Below are 16,706 nucleotides of genomic sequence, written 5' to 3' on the forward strand. Positions count from 1 at the left end.
ATAATTGCAGTTATTCGGGGTTAATTTATTCACTGGGAACCTGAATTAATTCCTTTAATTTAATGCGATTTTCAGATTGATTCTTAGTTTCGATATTATGTTTTATTTCTACATTAATGTTACCACTTGTTGCTGTAATAATGACTTACTACTATAAACATAATATAAAACATTTTTTTTCTCATCCTGATTATTAAATCTGTGCAACCTATTTAGAGATTGCTACGGTCGCAGGTTCGAATCCTGCCTCGGGAATGGATGTGTGTGATGTCCTTAGGTTAGTTATGTTTAAGTAGTTCTAGGGGACTGATGACCTCCGATGTTAAGTACCATAGTGTTCAGAGCCATTTGAACCATTTTGAACCTATTTAGAGTTTCCAGATAACAGATCTAAAATTTGTGGCAATAAATTCAATATTCGTATCCGACACCTGTGAATAGTAAGATGCAGGGCTAATATGCGTTAGCGACCTCGGCTACTGAGGCGCCACATACGCCGTATGCCTGGTAACAAGCCGTTCTGTGTCATCTAAGAACCAAATTCTAAATTCGAGCAGTGTTAATTCACAACAGAACCATGCGTGTTAAAGGGCCGGTGACTGTCATTTGCGCCAGCACCGTATCGAATATGCGGCCATCAGGCTAACCATGAACCTTGCCGTTGGTGGGGAGGCTTGCGTGCCTCAGCGATACAGATAGCCGTACCGTAGGTACAACCACAACGGAGGGGTATCTGTTGAGAAGCCAGACAAACGTGTGGTTCCTGAAGAGGGGCAGCAGCCTTTTCAGTAGTTGCAAGGGCAACAGTCTGGATGATTGACTGAGATCGCCTTGTAACACTAACCAAAATGACCTAGCTGTGCTGGTACTGCGAACGACTGAAAGCAAGGGGAAACTACGGCCGTAATTTTTCCCGAGGGCATGAAGCTTTACTGTATGATTAAATGATGATGGCGTCCTCTTGGGTAAAATATTCCGGAGGTAAAATAGTCTCTCATTCGGATCTCCGGGTGGGGACCACTCAAGAGGATGTCGTTATCAGGAGAAAGAAAACTGGCGTTCTACGGATCGGACCGTGGACTGTCAGATCCCTTAATCGGGCAGGTAGGTTAGTAAATTTAAATAGGGAAATGGATAGGTTAAAGTTAGATATAGTGGGAATTGGTGATGTTCGGTGGCAGGAGGAACAAGACTTCTGGTCAGGTGATTACAGGGTTATAAACACAAAATCAAATAGGGGTAATGCAGTAGTAGGTTTAATAATGAATAGGAAAATAGGAATGCGGGTAAGCTACTACAAACAGCATAGTGAACGCATTACTGTGGCCAAGATAGATACGAAGCCCACGCCAACTACAGTAGTACAAGTTTATATGCCAACTAGCTCTGCAGATGGCGAAGAAATTGAAGAAACGTATGATGAAATAAAAGAAATTATTCAGATAGTGAAGGGTGACGAAAATTTAATAGTCATGGGTGACTGGAATTCGGCAGTAGGAAAAGGGAGAGAAGGAAACGTAGTAGGTGAATATGGATTGGAGCTAAGAACTGAAAGAGGAAGCCGCCTGGTAGAATTTTGCACAGAGCACAACTTAATCATAGCTAACACTTGGTTCAAGAATCATGAAAGAAGGTTGTGTACATGGAAGAAGCCTGGAGATACTGACAGGTTTCAGATAGATTATATTATAGTAAGACAGAGATTTAGGAACCAGGTTTTAAATTGTAAGACATTTCCAGGGGCAGATGTGGACTCTGACCACAATCTATTCGTTATGACCTGTAGATTAAAACTGAAGAAACTGCAAAAAGGTGGGAATTTAAGGAGATGGGACCTGGATAAACTGACTAAACCAAAGGTTGTACAGAGTTTCAGGGACAGCATAAGGGAACAATTATCACTTATGGGGGAAAGAAATACAGTAGAAGATGAATGAGTAGCTTTGAGAGATGAGGTAGTGAAGGCAGCAGAGGATCAAGTAGGTAAAAAGACGAGGGCTAGTAGAAATCCTTGGGTAACAGAAGAGATACTGAATTTAATTGATGAAAGGAGAAAATATAAATTGCACTAATTGAAGCAGACAAAAAGGAATACAAACGTCTCAAAAATGAGATCGACAGGAAGTGCAAAATGGGTAAGCAGGGATGGCTAGAGGACAAATGTAAGGATGTAGAGGCTTATCTCACGAGGGGTAGGAAAGATACTGCTTACAGGAAAATTAAAGAGACCTTTGGAGAAAAGAGAACCACTTGCATGAATATCAAGAGCTCAGATGGAAACCCAGTTCTAAGCAAAGAAGGGAAAGCAGAAAGGTGGAAGGAGTATATTGAGGGTCTTTACAAGGGCGATGTTCTTGAGGACAATATTATGGAATTGGAAGAGGATGTAGATGAAGGTGAAATGGGAGATATGATACTGCGTGAAGAGTTTGACAGAGCACTGAAAGACCTGAGTCTAAACAAGACCCCCAGAGTAGACAACATTCCATTGGAACTATTGACAACCTTGGGAGAGCCAGCCCTGACAAAACTCTACCATTTGGTGAGCAAGATGTATGAAACAGGCGAAATACCCTCAGACTTCAAGAAGAATATAATAATTCCAATCCCAAAGCAAGCAGGTGTTGACAGATCTGAAAATTACGAACTACCATTTTAATAAGTCACATCTGCAAAATACTAACGCGAATTCTTTAAAGACGAATGGAAAAACCAGTAGAAGCCGACTTTGGGGAAGATCAGTTTGGATTCCGTAGAAATGTTGGAACAAGTGAGGCAATACTGACCCTACGACTTATCTTATAAGCTAGATTAAGGAAGGGCAAACCTAAGTTTCTAGCATTTCTAGACTTAGAGAAAGCTTTCGATAATGTTGGCTGGAATACTCTCTTTCAAATTATGAAGGTGGCAGGGGTAAAAAACAGGGAGCGAAAGGCTATTTACAATTTGTACAGAAACCAGATGGCAGCTATAAGAGTCGAGGGACGTAAAAGGGAGGCATTGGTTGGGAAGGGAGTGAGACAGGTTTGTAGTCTCTCCCCGATGTTATTCAATCTGTATACTGAGCAAACAGTAAAGGAAACAAAAGAAAAATTCGGAGTTGGAATTAAAATCCATGGAGAATAAATAAAAACTTTGAGGTTCGCCGACGACATTGTAATTCTGTCAGAGACAGCAAAGGACCTGGACGAGCAGTTGAACGGAGTGGACAGTGTCTTGAAAGGAGGATATAAGATGAACATCAACAAAAGGATAATGGAATGTAGTCGAATTAAGTCGTGTGATGCTGAAGGAATTAGATTAGGAAATGAGACACTTAAAGTAGTAAAGGAGTTTTGCTATTTGGGGAGAAAAATAACTGATGATGGTCGAAGTAGAGAGGATATAAAATGTAGACTGGCAATGGCAAGGAAAGCGTTTCTGAAGAAGAGAATTTTGTTAACATCGAGTATAGATTTAAGTGTCAGGAAGTCATTTCTGAAAGTATTTGTATAGAGTGTAGCCATGTATGGAAGTGAAGCATGGACGATAAATAGTTTATACAAGAAGAGAATAGAAGCTTTCGAAATGTGGTGCTACAGAAGAATGCTGAAGATTAGATGGGTAGATCACATAACTAATGAGGAGGTATTGAATAGGATTGGGGAGAAGAGAAGTTTGTGGCACAACTTGACCAGAAGAAGGGATCGGTTGGTAGAACATGTTCTGAGGCATCAAGGGATCACCAATTTAGCATTGGAGGGCAGCGTGGAGGGTAAAAATCGAAGAGTGAGACCAAGAGATGAATACACTAAGCAGATTCAGAAGGATGTAGGTTGCAGTAGGTACTGGGAGATAAAGAAGGTTGCACAGGATAGAGTAGCATGGAGAGCTGCATCAAACCAGTCTCAGGACTGAAGACAACAACATCAACACAGACTAAGGACGAGCGTTGGTGTGCCGGTCAGTCTGGATGTGTTTTTTAGGCGGTTTCCTACATCCGACCAGCTGAATACCAGGCTAGTACCGAAGTCTTGCCTTAGTTACACGATTCACAAACATTTAGAAAACTTTCACACTTTCACATAGTAACACTATGCGCAGTTGGAAACATACATTCCGCGTACGAGGGGGGGGGGGGAGGGGGGGGTTATGAGTAATGGGATGGTGGTGACAGGAAGGGCATCCGGCTACCCCTTAAATGAACCATGCCAAACAAATCCGTTAGTAGCCATGCCGATCCAACGCAGATGCGGCCCAAAGGCATAAGGAAAAGAAGAAGAGTTCATTCTTTCTCAAATTGCAGATAAATGTTGATATCTGATATAAATATATCATTAGTGTCATCAAAACTGATTTCCATGCGAATTCGGCATTGTGATCATGGACTCTGTAACTTAGAAGCACAGCTCTGCCGACCTGCCGACATCTAGTATTAGTCTGTGCAAACACAGCGCGCACTGGCAGGCTGGTGTAGTTTAGGTTAGGCCATCGGAGGCCCTGATAACGTGTGCAAGTTCCTGGGTCGTCATCATTTCAGTCTGGGTGACACGCTATTCATAGCAGTGGATGAAGGAATTCAGACCGCGGTGCACGATCCGTTACGTCTGCAGTGAACACTATTAAAACATGTACCTTAGAAATAACAGTGTTACAATCAAATTTCATTTACAAACAATAATTTGCATGACTGATAGATCCAAAGATGTGTTAATAGAGTTGGAAGAGGAATAATTAAAATCGAATGGTAATGGTATGTAGTGGAGTAATCAAAAATCCTACTATAAATACAGACCAAAGATATTAAAATTAGAACTTATGTTTCATTACGGAGGCACACAGCAGGCAGGAAAATACGGTGTTGGCTAGATTTACGACACAAACAATACATATTGAACAGATTTCGGAAAGAATGACGCGATACGTTTTAAAAGTAAACAATAAAGATTTTATGGAAATCATTCGAGTCTTTTACCGAGATGTTCGCATTCTGCAAATATACTTACCGGGTTTGCTGCAAGATAAAATCGTTTAAGTCGCACAACATTTCCTCGCAGCAGATGTTGAACATATTCAGATGGTTTCGTTGATTACTGCTGCAATACACAATTTTCTTATCTGGATGCAGAAAGACAAAACAGTAAATCCCATTACGAATAAAAATGGCATTTTAATGAGAAATTATGGCAAAAAATAAGGTATCCTCAGTGGGGAACTTTGGATATGTTACAAATGACGATTATGTAATACAATAATTTTCATATTTTCCGGTAACGCATTCTTCCACGAGGAAACACGTGGTAAATGGCCATGATAAGAACCAAATGAAATTAAAATAAAACTGACTATATTTTAGCAAACAATAAAGAAATTTATAGTATGTGATGACCCTAAACTATTTTTAGTTTAAATGATGTTAGCCACACGAAATATGGTAATAATAGCTCATCAACCACCAAGTCAGAAATGTACACTATGATAATTTATTTAGAAAGGGAGTTTTAGTACATGAAGCGTCAAAGTAAATGTAGATATACATTGCTGAAAGAGGACGTTATTTAACAAAGATTCTTACGCAAACAAGAAAGATACTTCAGATATGAAGAAAAATAAATGAACGAAAATCTCAAGTGGAACAAGGCAGCAATGAAAGAGGCGAGACTTTCCAGCAAATGATAAAGAGAATGTTACAGAATGTGTTGGTTTAATCTAAATTATGCGTAAATACGTTTGAGAGTATTCGAGAGAAAACAGTGTCAATTTGCAAAAAAGAAACAACTGAAAATAAGGAAATGGTATGGGTTAAACAAGCAGAAACTAATGCTGGCTAAACGTCACATTCCATTGCTTAAGATGGGAGATGACGTAGCTGGCAACATCATGTTGTTTAAGAGATGAAACTGAAACATGGGCAATAAAGAAAATAGCCATGTGATGATTAGATGTTGGTGTTGAAATAGACATTCGGAAAGTGAAATAATACAAGAAGAACTTGCTGAATTCCTTACGGAATACTGTTCTAGAAAACTGGGAAAATTGTGTAATTATGGTACTTCGCGAGGCAAAAACTTTTGTATCTATCAACCATCTCCCCATAAAGAACGATGCCCATGAGAAACAATAGACTAGTTCAGCTTACGTTTGTACGCTGAAGAATGTATGCATCAATAAAATGCTTCATTTTAACATCATCAGGTTAATGGAAAACTCAGATATATATGAGGAAACAGGATACGGAATAACATAATTTTATGACCCAAATTATTCTCAACAGTCCAAGTGGAACTTTTCAGGTCTTTGAACTGCGGAAACTGTGTTAATGAAACACACGTATACCACCTTCGCGTAAGTGACAACATTATACTGTTTTCTTTTCGTTCAAATAAAAGTCAACAACCAATGTGGAAGGGCACCTTTAAGGTGTTGACCTAAAAATCAATTACAATAATACTAAAATTATCTATGACCAAACATGGAAAAGAAAATACTTCAGATGAACAATGAAGTTGTACAGCTATTGCTGTATGTATCTTACTTGGGCAGCTGAATACAACGACTCGATGAATGCAGAAAAAAATTATCGAAACAGTTAATACGGTCTGGAGGGCACACAATAGATTAATCTATATTTTCAGAACTAATATTCTGATTTACTGTATCTGAAAAATGCAAATCTTACAATCTGGATGTATTACAAGCATTAATATTTGGCGATCAGACATCTGCATTTAACTGAACGCTACTCTACAAGCAATGAAGCTTTGCATTTTTTTATGGTTATAGCCGTTCCACTACATTGAATTACTCAGAAAGTTAAAAATCAATGTCTCCTTTTACTAATATTTTTTCCTACACTATTAGCTGATTTCAGAAAGTGGTCATTATCAGTTGCTTCATAAATTAAGTGTGTACACTTGAGAGCGTTGTGATTCAGTGAAACCTACAAGTATACTCTGATGAGTGGAATGATTTCATCATAGGAACTCCAGATATGTCCAATGTATGCATAGTGAGACTGTATTTGTTGACTTCTTTCAAACAATGTGGCACCGATACAGCTTTATATGAAAAGGAAAAACTCTGAATAATAATGACAAATCTATGATTTATTTATCGATCGATGAAGATGGACTATGTCAAGACACATTATGAATACAATATGAGAGCCCAGTTCCGTCAAAGACCACGTGTTCGTACATAAAAGCTTTAAAAGGTATATAATAGTATGCCAGTCTACTACAGCAGAAATAATTCTAATATGGTGTGTGATTAACGGGAGTACCAATACAGCAATGATGGTACCAGCAACTTCCGTAAGATGCGAATGAGCAACGTCTTGCTCTCCGGCAAGGGCGATTGGAGCAACATGTCTCATGGGATCATTCCAAACGTGCCCTATGGTATTAATGCCGGGGATCATGCTGATCATTTCTAGCGCTGAAGTGTTTGTTGCTGAATATACTCACCTGCTAGACGAACGCTGTGTTGTCGAAATTGGATCTGCTTACAGAAACGTTTTCTGCATGCAGTTTTGCACAGCTTGAGTATATTTAAAGAACAGCATCGTGGAACCACCAAGTGCTACTGTACTGAGTACTTATTTCCAGATAACTAATCTCTGGTAAGCAGAAATATGCAAGTCATGGTTTATTACTACATCACCTTTGAGGGAGGTTCTTTGGTGTCAAAGTCTGTTCCATATACGTGCTTCTATTGTATTACACACTATACAGCAGCCACCAAGTTCAAATGTCTGTACAGTAAACTGACCACGTTAATGGTACGATTTCGTATTGACACTACACTTAGCACTATAATAGGCTCTCGATTTTGCACTAGAAGATCGCTGGTAAATTTATGATAGGTACATGTGTATATGACAGATCTCAAAGCTATCATGTATTTGCGCCCTAGAAACCTTCCTTATACTTGCTACATTGTTAAACCACGACTAGTTTCCTGGAAATAAAATGTTTTCTACAGTGACTTCAGGTGTTTCCGTGATGCCGGTCGTTTGTACAAGGATGCAATCTTCTGCATTCTCGGCATGAACCAAATCAGCAACATACGTTCACTGCCTGGTCGACACATTCTTTTCATAGATGTTTGACAAACTTCTCTCTAGATAAAAACACGCTAGCTTTGTCAATGAAACAGACTCACCCAATAGGAGAACGTTTCTCATCGACCTTAGTCCAGTGTTCATGTTAAGAGCCATTTGAAAAATCTTTCTGTCGTGACTGGAAGAAAGTGGTACGGCTAAATTGCATGTCGCCTTCCCGAAGCCTTCTGCGAATAGCTATCAATAACACTAATATTTCAATGCATTCGTAAGAGCTCATCGTGATTTGATGGTATCGCATTCTTAGTACCATAGATCTTAATAAAAAAAATAACGCTCGTTGCCTAATCTCCTGAACGTTGAATCTATGGTCAGAAATTGTTGCCACGAACACCAGAAGGGGAAGCTATTAAATACCTAGCGATTCTTAGTGTATGCAACTGACATTGAACTTCCATTGCTGCTTGTGGCAAGAACACGACTTCACAATGCGAGGTGTCTTCCCATAATTACACAGCATCCAGTGTACTCTCAAATAATCTCTCATTCGCGGTAAGCCTGATATTTTTAATCATTGCATTGTGCCGTAACTTAAATAATTTCGTATCCGTTTCGGCACACGTAAAAGTGCATATGTCGAAGCTCAAGGAGAGCAGCGTCATTTTACGTTTTACCTCCCACAGGTACGAGTATGTACAATTTATCACATGGCTGTTTTTCGTATTCCAGTGATCCGGCACCATCCGGAAGTCCAGTGGTGTGGGAAACGTTGACGGCGAATGCTTCCAACTATCTGGATATGCAACTGGAGTTTACAACACGTCAGGACGTCCTCAAGGAACGAATGGATTTCTGGAGAGATATACTAGCTTCTTAAAAAGCTGAATGCCGTGATATTCTTTGTTATGTTCCGCACACTTCAAAATAAATTTTAGTGCGTTTAGTTTGAAAACATTTAATCACAATGTCAGTCTGAGTTTCATTTCAAGTTCTGACCCACAGTTTCTCATTTAATGTTTTAGATGTGGATGGTTCCAGTGGTGATTTGTCGTTTGTAGTACGTGTCCGTGCTAAATGAAGTGCCCAGTTTTTTTTATCATATTCCTAGTCCTACATTTGCGTTCTCTCATACAAAGATCATTCACTAAGTATTCAAGTATTTTTTATGAAAGTTAATTGTAGTAATTAATATAGTTTCCTTGCAAAAAATATGAAGTTACACAGTTACTTGTCACCTGAATCTACTCGAAGACTTCAGAGAAGGATGCACCTTTAAGATCCAGAGCAAGTGATTAAGACAAATTTCGAGAAGTGTTGGAACACACAAACAGAGCGACACGTGTATAAACTACGTCCTGTAAAAATGTGTGTCCGGAAAGAAAATACTTGTTGAGATACGTACCATTTTAAATTTTGTGTCGAGAAAGGTCAGTCCTCATTACTGTAGGCCGTTTTCCTGTTGACATTCTCTGCTCATTATTTCGCGCTTATGTTTGTCTCCTTAATTAGTCGTGAAACACTAACAGTATTTTCAGCACTCCTGGCATTACAACAAGATTAGCAAATACAGAAAACTGCAACCAGTCCGTTTTCTGAAGCAGTTATTTCTTCCATGAAGCGGTTTTCTGGCTCGGGTTCAGACGATGTACAGGAGGTTACATAGCTATTTCAAAGTATAATGCTGGGTGCTGGCTTGCAACTGTATGGGTGACTTTTGTTGTTAATATCCATCTGTCTGCTTCCATTGTGATGGACAGCTGGTACCACATCACTTTCTTTTACAGGATATGTGTGCGTATACGCTGTAATATCGAAACTTTGGCTGAATCCAGCATGTGCAGTACAACTGTCACTTGTTACAACAAGTATAACTCATTTTGCAATAGGCGTATTCATTCGCTTCTAATTAAAGCTTAAACTCGAATCTCCGTAACAAAATATCCGATAATTGACAGCAACAGAGCATTACTGTCACGACAGACAGGATAGGAGGGGGAAAAAGTGCCGTGAAATTCAGTTTATGTCAACTGCGACGCTGCGAGGCAGCAAACGTGAATGCAGTAACTACGGGCATACTTGGTAAAGTATGCAACGATGTTGACTGTCATATATATATGTGCCTTAAGTCACTTGGATGACACTTTAAACTTCTGTGAAATATAAGTGAAAGCTGAAATCCATTGAAAAATGAAAACTTTGTATTCTAATTCGTCAGTGAAAATTTCATAGGATATAGTCTTAGAAATCAGATAAATCTTTAAGAAACACCTTGAATGCCTTTGATATGTGAAATGAAAGAATAACTTCGATTTTCAGTGCCACGTTTACCAGGTATATTCTCTGATGAAACTTTGACAAGTGGAATTGTATATATCACATTCAATTTGTATAAATTGGCTTTATTCAGCTAGCCCATGTCTTCTCTTTCAGTAACACGCTTGTCAAGTATCAGAGCTCGATAGCTTTAATTTGTAAACTCCCACACTTGTTCCTTCATTTGGTATGCATCCAAATATCGCTAGCCGACAATAGCACATAGTTTAGAGTACTCGAGCAAACACTCATGATGTCATATCGTCTCTAAATTCTCGTACCTACGTAGACATGGAAGTTCGATCCCCAGTCTAGGTACACCAGATATATGGTGCAGAAAATCAGTTTATTGTTTGTTTAAATTAATAAGGAAATTGAATACTGTCAACATCCTATGGCTGATGTAGGCTATTAAAAAATTAATATGAAAGTAAGCTTTTTAAAACTCTAAATTAGCATCTTACTAGTGCAAAAGCACAATGGGGTAAATAACAGCTTTCAAAGACATTTACATGTATAAGACGACAACCTGCTAAAATATGTATTGTGGTGCTATCTGTTTCGACCATATGTCTCATCCTGCAGAGGTAAATTTCTAAAGTCTGCAAGATGATGACTTACGGTCAAAACAGGTAGCAGCACGATAAATACTTTAGAAGGCTGTCACCGTATACATAAAAATCTCTTTGATCACAACCTAAAGACAATTTTAACCATTTTTATGTCTGTGAAAAAAATGTAACCGTTTTAATGGCTCAGTCACACTTCACGAAAGGAAAGAGATGCAAGCACACGAGCTTGTATTAATTTTTGGCAAACGATAAAATAATCAGCGAAACATTTCATAATGGAACATAAACATATGTAAATCGGCTATTTGTATAAAAATATATTGGCTGAGGAAAGAACATTCATTACTTTTTATGTACAAAATAACCATATTCAAATTTACACACACGATCCGATTGAGCAAGGACACTAGCTAGCAACAAACCTACAGTTATTACACTTCGCACATTCCCTATGGAATATTTTCAGGAGTTTTAAAGAGATTCAAAGTTAATGTGACACTGTTCGGCATAGAGTGGCGCTCTCGTTATCAACTTTTAAGGAGTTTGGACAGAAATCACATACAGGAAAACTGCTTAATATTTTCAATGTAACGTCGCCAATATACCTGGGAAAGAAGTGTGCAGGGTGGATGAACCTTACAAGTCACATTTTTGTATGTGAGTATTAAGTTTACGTCTGTTCACTTTAAAAAGCAGTCTCAGATACTGAAGCTCAGCTACACACAATAGGCGATGTGATAGTTCAAAATTGCAGTCTAAACTAGAAACACAAAACATTCAATGATGTCACAATAAACAGCTTCAGAAGAGACCTTTAGAATATCAGCCGAAATGAAGTATACAAAAGAAGAGACGGAAAGTCTAAATGCAGTTCATTCCAAATAAGTTTCTCTTTATCTCTGACAGTGATTTCCCATTTAAAATTGCAAATATAGTATTAATAAAGTGTCGAGGAAACCTCGTATACCTGAAGACATCAACGTGTACGTAACAGTAAAATACAGTCATACAAAATAGTGAGAATAATTACAGGAATGCATTTTTTTCGTTTTATAGAAGTTGTTATTTGTTGAGGAGATCTGACATATTACATTGGAAAGAAATACACTGTAATACTGCGATCTAACAAAATACTAGGACACCTGATGTATTTCTTTTCTTTCTAAACGAAATAAAAATCGTCTTACACAAATAGACTTCGCTTCTCTCGTGATCAAATGAAGGTACCGAGCGGTATAAGGTAACGAGCGGGGTAAGATGACTAACCACGTAGTGAAAGTTCATACTTCTAACATGTAAGGAGCATACTCAATCGGGTGCCCCTAACGTGTCAACGGCGAGACACTAAAAACCTGCACAGTGAAACCGCTATCGTCAATGTGCGTAAAACAACTGCCATATACACTTTGTGTGCGCACTGCTTGATGCGTTATTAATATTCAAGACTTTCACATAAACTCTTGTAGAAAAACTGGTCAGACATTCGATCATTTTTTATTATAGATGCCTAAACATACAATGTGTTTCACAGTCAATAAATATTTTATTCTACTTAGTCCCGTTATATAAACTTTTAGATGGCTGGGAAGTATATCAATAAATCCCGTACCTGGAAACCGAAACGTTACTGTTTCGAATCTCGGTAGGACCACGGATTTTTCGGTCTTCATTTTAATGTAGTCTTCATCTCTCAACAATGTGATGAGTCGCCAAAAACAATACGTCTTTCTAATTCCACGTTAAATTGTAGGTCCCCTTTCCCCTGCAGGATAACTATTCTAGATTAGAAACACGCAAGTTGGTGAAGTGGCGTCCAATAGAAAGACTTGTACCAGATCATGGAGGCGCAAGAAATAATGAGTATAATTATTACCTACGAACATAATTAAGTTTGTACGTAAAATCATAGCGCGATTCCTACTCCCAGTTGTTCGGTTTTTTGATGATGAAAACTTTCATCCAGAGTTAATTTTCAGCGCAGTAATCTTTTCGTTAAATTCTATTCAATAAGGAACGCATCAGTGTTTAGTTAATCAGTGTTCTGCCTTATATATTATAAGAATAAATGTTTATTCTACTTTTATCAGTACTGTTATCATGCCCCGTGGTTCAAGTCATCTTCTCCCAATCCTAAGGCAAGATGACATTTCTCCCTTAGCTCTTACAACTGCCCAAAAAGTTACGACTCTTTCAAAATAAAATTTATACAACCAAATACAATACAATAAGATACTGCAGATTTGTAATACGTGAATATATTAAAAATTTGTAAATGCTAAAGCCGAAATATGCTTCAGTCCCTCGCACTTAATTTCAGAAGTCGCGTTGTCACCAGTTACATTGTTTTTCTTTTTTTTCCCTAATACCTAACAGTGCAAACTGTGGTTGCTTCGGCTGCTTTATTACCGCTTGTCCTTGGGTACTTCCGTTGTCACAGCACTTTAGCCTGTTTTCGTATTTGGAGATGAATGTGTAAGAAGTCGGCCGTTTGTGAGTCAAAATGAATTGTTCTTAAAGACAGGCACCGTACTGTCTTCTTTTTTGCTCTCAGTGACAGATTAATCCGGACGCAAAGAAACAGCTATTTCGTTTAAAAGAAAGATGGAGCTCCCTAAGACAAATAGGCCTAATTAAAAAAGGATGTTGAAGATAAATAAATGTAAATAACTACAAACTCGACACTGTCGTTATCAGTCAAATGTAGAGATGAAATTACGGCAATATCCGAGAGCACTACGATCGAGCCAGAGAAATAAGGATAAGAGAATAGCACTATCTCTATGATTTGAAAGTAGGCTGAAATGATTCGAACTTTATAATTTCAACCTATGTTGGGAGCAATGTGGCATCCCAGTTTCATTTTTAAGCCTCCAGCATAGTAAATTTCAAGCTTTTCCCATATAATGTAGAGATATGATCTCCTACGACTTGCAGTGAGGCGACAGTATGTTCTTGTTGTTTAGATATTCAACTGTCTTCCTCCTTACGGAGACGAAGATCAGTTTGCATTCAGTTTGCATTCATGAGCTAGTTGAATTACACGTTTTTGTAATCAGGTCCTCGGCCACATAAAATTAATCGTCATTGCAAGAGGCAGAGGCATTTTAATAATATTTAGGAAAAAGCTACTAAAGTCAAACATATTTCAAACCGTAATATATAGTGTCTGCTTGGAGCTTTGTTAACTTATATGCTCGAAGCAATAGTAAACCAAAAAGGTAAAGAAATTCTTCTCCCGTTATTTATATGTGTAAGCTAATCCATTCAGAAAAGTATGTTCCCAGATTAATTTGCTACATATCGACAGAAGTAACGAATCATGTGCTATATTTCTCTCACATCATGTAAATAACCTTCACAGTGACTCAATTAATCGTAAGACGTTTGAGTCATCGAATTCTATTGTTCAAGTCAGATGATATTCTTTCTAGATATAAACGTTCCATGTTACAATGAGGAGAAATATATAAGATCTTTACGATACCTCTGCCATTTTATCGATTTCTTCGGAATGTTTCCTTGATGCGTCCGGAAAAGGTGAGTCAGTACATCACCACAACTACTGAGATGTTGATCTCAAAAAATGGAAAGAGGTTAGAATTATCTATCACATATCTTGGGCACAGGATCTCACAGCGAGATCCATTTAACTGTGACTGAATACTGTGGAATCACAGTCCTTTGCTACTAAACCACGTTAATTTTTACCACTCTCTACTCTGCCTTATCTAAATAAGCTTGGACTTCGTTCTGTGCTTTAAATCATGCTTGAGATATTTAGATTTACATATCTCCTTAACGTCCTTAGGCAGTTCATTCTACAGTTTTATTCGCTATCAAAAATGCTATTTTGCGTTTTCTGTTTATTTACTTTCGCTAAATATAAGTTGAGTCTGCTACTTACACCATAATTGTAAATGTTGCTGTTTACAATAGAATTATCTGCTTTTTGATGCGCATAACCAATCGATACACCTACTCTCTTAGCGCTATTAGAATCCCCAGCTTTTTAAGCTGAAATTAATGTTGTTCTTCTTAAGATAACAGTTATTGCTTGATGACCAATTATATACAGCCATTGTAGTTTCCGATGCTTTCTCTATTTGTATTTTTGGTGTTTTATCTGTGATAACAACGTCGCTGTCAGCAGAAAAGAGAATTTTCCCCCCAATCTAACACTGTCTTGAAAGTCATTGATATATATCAAAAACAATGTTGGTCTAACGATGCTGTTCCGAGGGATTCGTATATTAGTATCGATGGAATGTGATAAACGTTACACAAAAAAGTTTCTTTCATTTGAAGCAGTTTTACCTCCGCCATTTATATACTGTTTTTCACATGTGGCCGAAATCAGTCCTTGGAAATTCCTCTTGTTCCCAGTTTATTCTAGTTTATAGCAGAATTTTATGGTCAAAATTGCTAAGAGCTCTTCAAAGATTTAAAAATATATCTGCAACGTATTCATCTTTGTCTACCTCATTGTAAACTGTACTATGACTGATTCAGTACTTCTACTACTCTAGAAACCGAACTTTGCTTCACTGAGGATGTTAAATTTATTCAAGCAATCCTCTAGAGCGTCTTTCATAACGGATTCCGCTATTTTTAGAGCGATGACAAAAAGTAATTGCAATGTTCTTTTCCATATATTCTACATCATCTTTCTTTAGTTGAGTCACTACTCATGCCGGTTTCATATACTAGAGTTATCAGGGCTGAAAATTTCATTTGTTACATCATTCACTGAAGCTTGTATTCTGTCCACACATTCTTTATGTACACTGGCACTTTATCTATGCCTGCTGCCTTCTTATTTCCTGACTTCGTACACTGCAGTGGGAAGAACAACGATATAATTGCAGCACAGTTTTTTACTGGAACAATATTTCATTCAGATAATTTTTGTTGTGCTTTCTCTGTTATACCTGAAAACAATCATTCACAAAATTTTCTAGTATCTATGCATCATTTAACGTCTTGCCCCTTCTTTTATCTGTAATTTTTTGTGATTCTTTTCCTATCACCTCGTTCTTGTTTTACAACTTACCAGGAATGCTTTGCTTTTATTTTCACCATTAATCATTGTTTTGTTACTTGCTGGTTTTTTTGGGGCAAACATCTCCCAGTAAATATTTTTTATATTTTCAATAACAGCTTAGGAACTGTGTCACTAACTACTCGATTTTCTTATGGAACTGAGATATTCAGTGGTCTGGGAGGACTTTCTTACACATGCTGTTATTTATTTGTTTTCACTTGGCATTGCTACTGATGTGAATAATTTTGGGAAAGAAAACTTTAGTTAAAATATTCTACACAACTTAGAGAATTCTGTATGTACACTGTTTCCTGTATACACTCCCGGCTTTGGTTTAACTACACCCTCGCAAATCTTGAATTTTTGTTTCGCATAGGTCTTTTGTAGTCCTGCTAGCTGGTGACCTTATCCACCACAGCTTTTACTTTTATTGTCAGACCTGATAAGAGAGCCCAAGACCTCTTACATGCACAACGCAGTGTTTCCTGTCTACATTTGTAATAATACAATAGATTACTGATATGGATGCTTTTGTTACTCTTGTTGCACTGTTAACCAACTACAGCGTGACAGAAATGTGTAGAATGTTTATAAGTATGCTACTAGTTTCATCCGTGGTATTTGTGTTTATGTCTCCAGATAAATTATCTAGTTCTTGTACATTAAAACTTTCTACAGAACATCATTTAATTTACTGAAAAAGTTGTCTATAGTACGACTATCTGTACACACAAATAAC

At 37.7% G+C, this 16,706-nt stretch overlaps 1 protein-coding gene across 3 annotated transcripts in view; it reads left to right on the forward strand.

Annotated features, from left to right (window-relative positions):
- The window catches only part of LOC126281422 (juvenile hormone esterase-like), a 103,650-nt gene extending 94,639 nt beyond the window's left edge, over positions 1–9,011 (forward strand). For all 3 annotated transcript variants that reach the window (XM_049980366.1, XM_049980367.1, XM_049980365.1), the window contains one exon: positions 8,771–9,011. In XM_049980366.1, coding sequence (XP_049836323.1) covers positions 8,771–8,918 — 148 coding nt within the window. In that variant the 3' untranslated portion in view covers positions 8,919–9,011. The remainder of the gene's footprint in view (positions 1–8,770) is intronic.
- The last annotated feature ends 7,695 nt before the right edge of the window (positions 9,012–16,706 follow it).

Source organism: Schistocerca gregaria, chromosome 7 (genome assembly GCF_023897955.1).
Source record: "Schistocerca gregaria isolate iqSchGreg1 chromosome 7, iqSchGreg1.2, whole genome shotgun sequence".
NCBI lineage: Eukaryota > Metazoa > Arthropoda > Insecta > Orthoptera > Acrididae > Schistocerca > Schistocerca gregaria.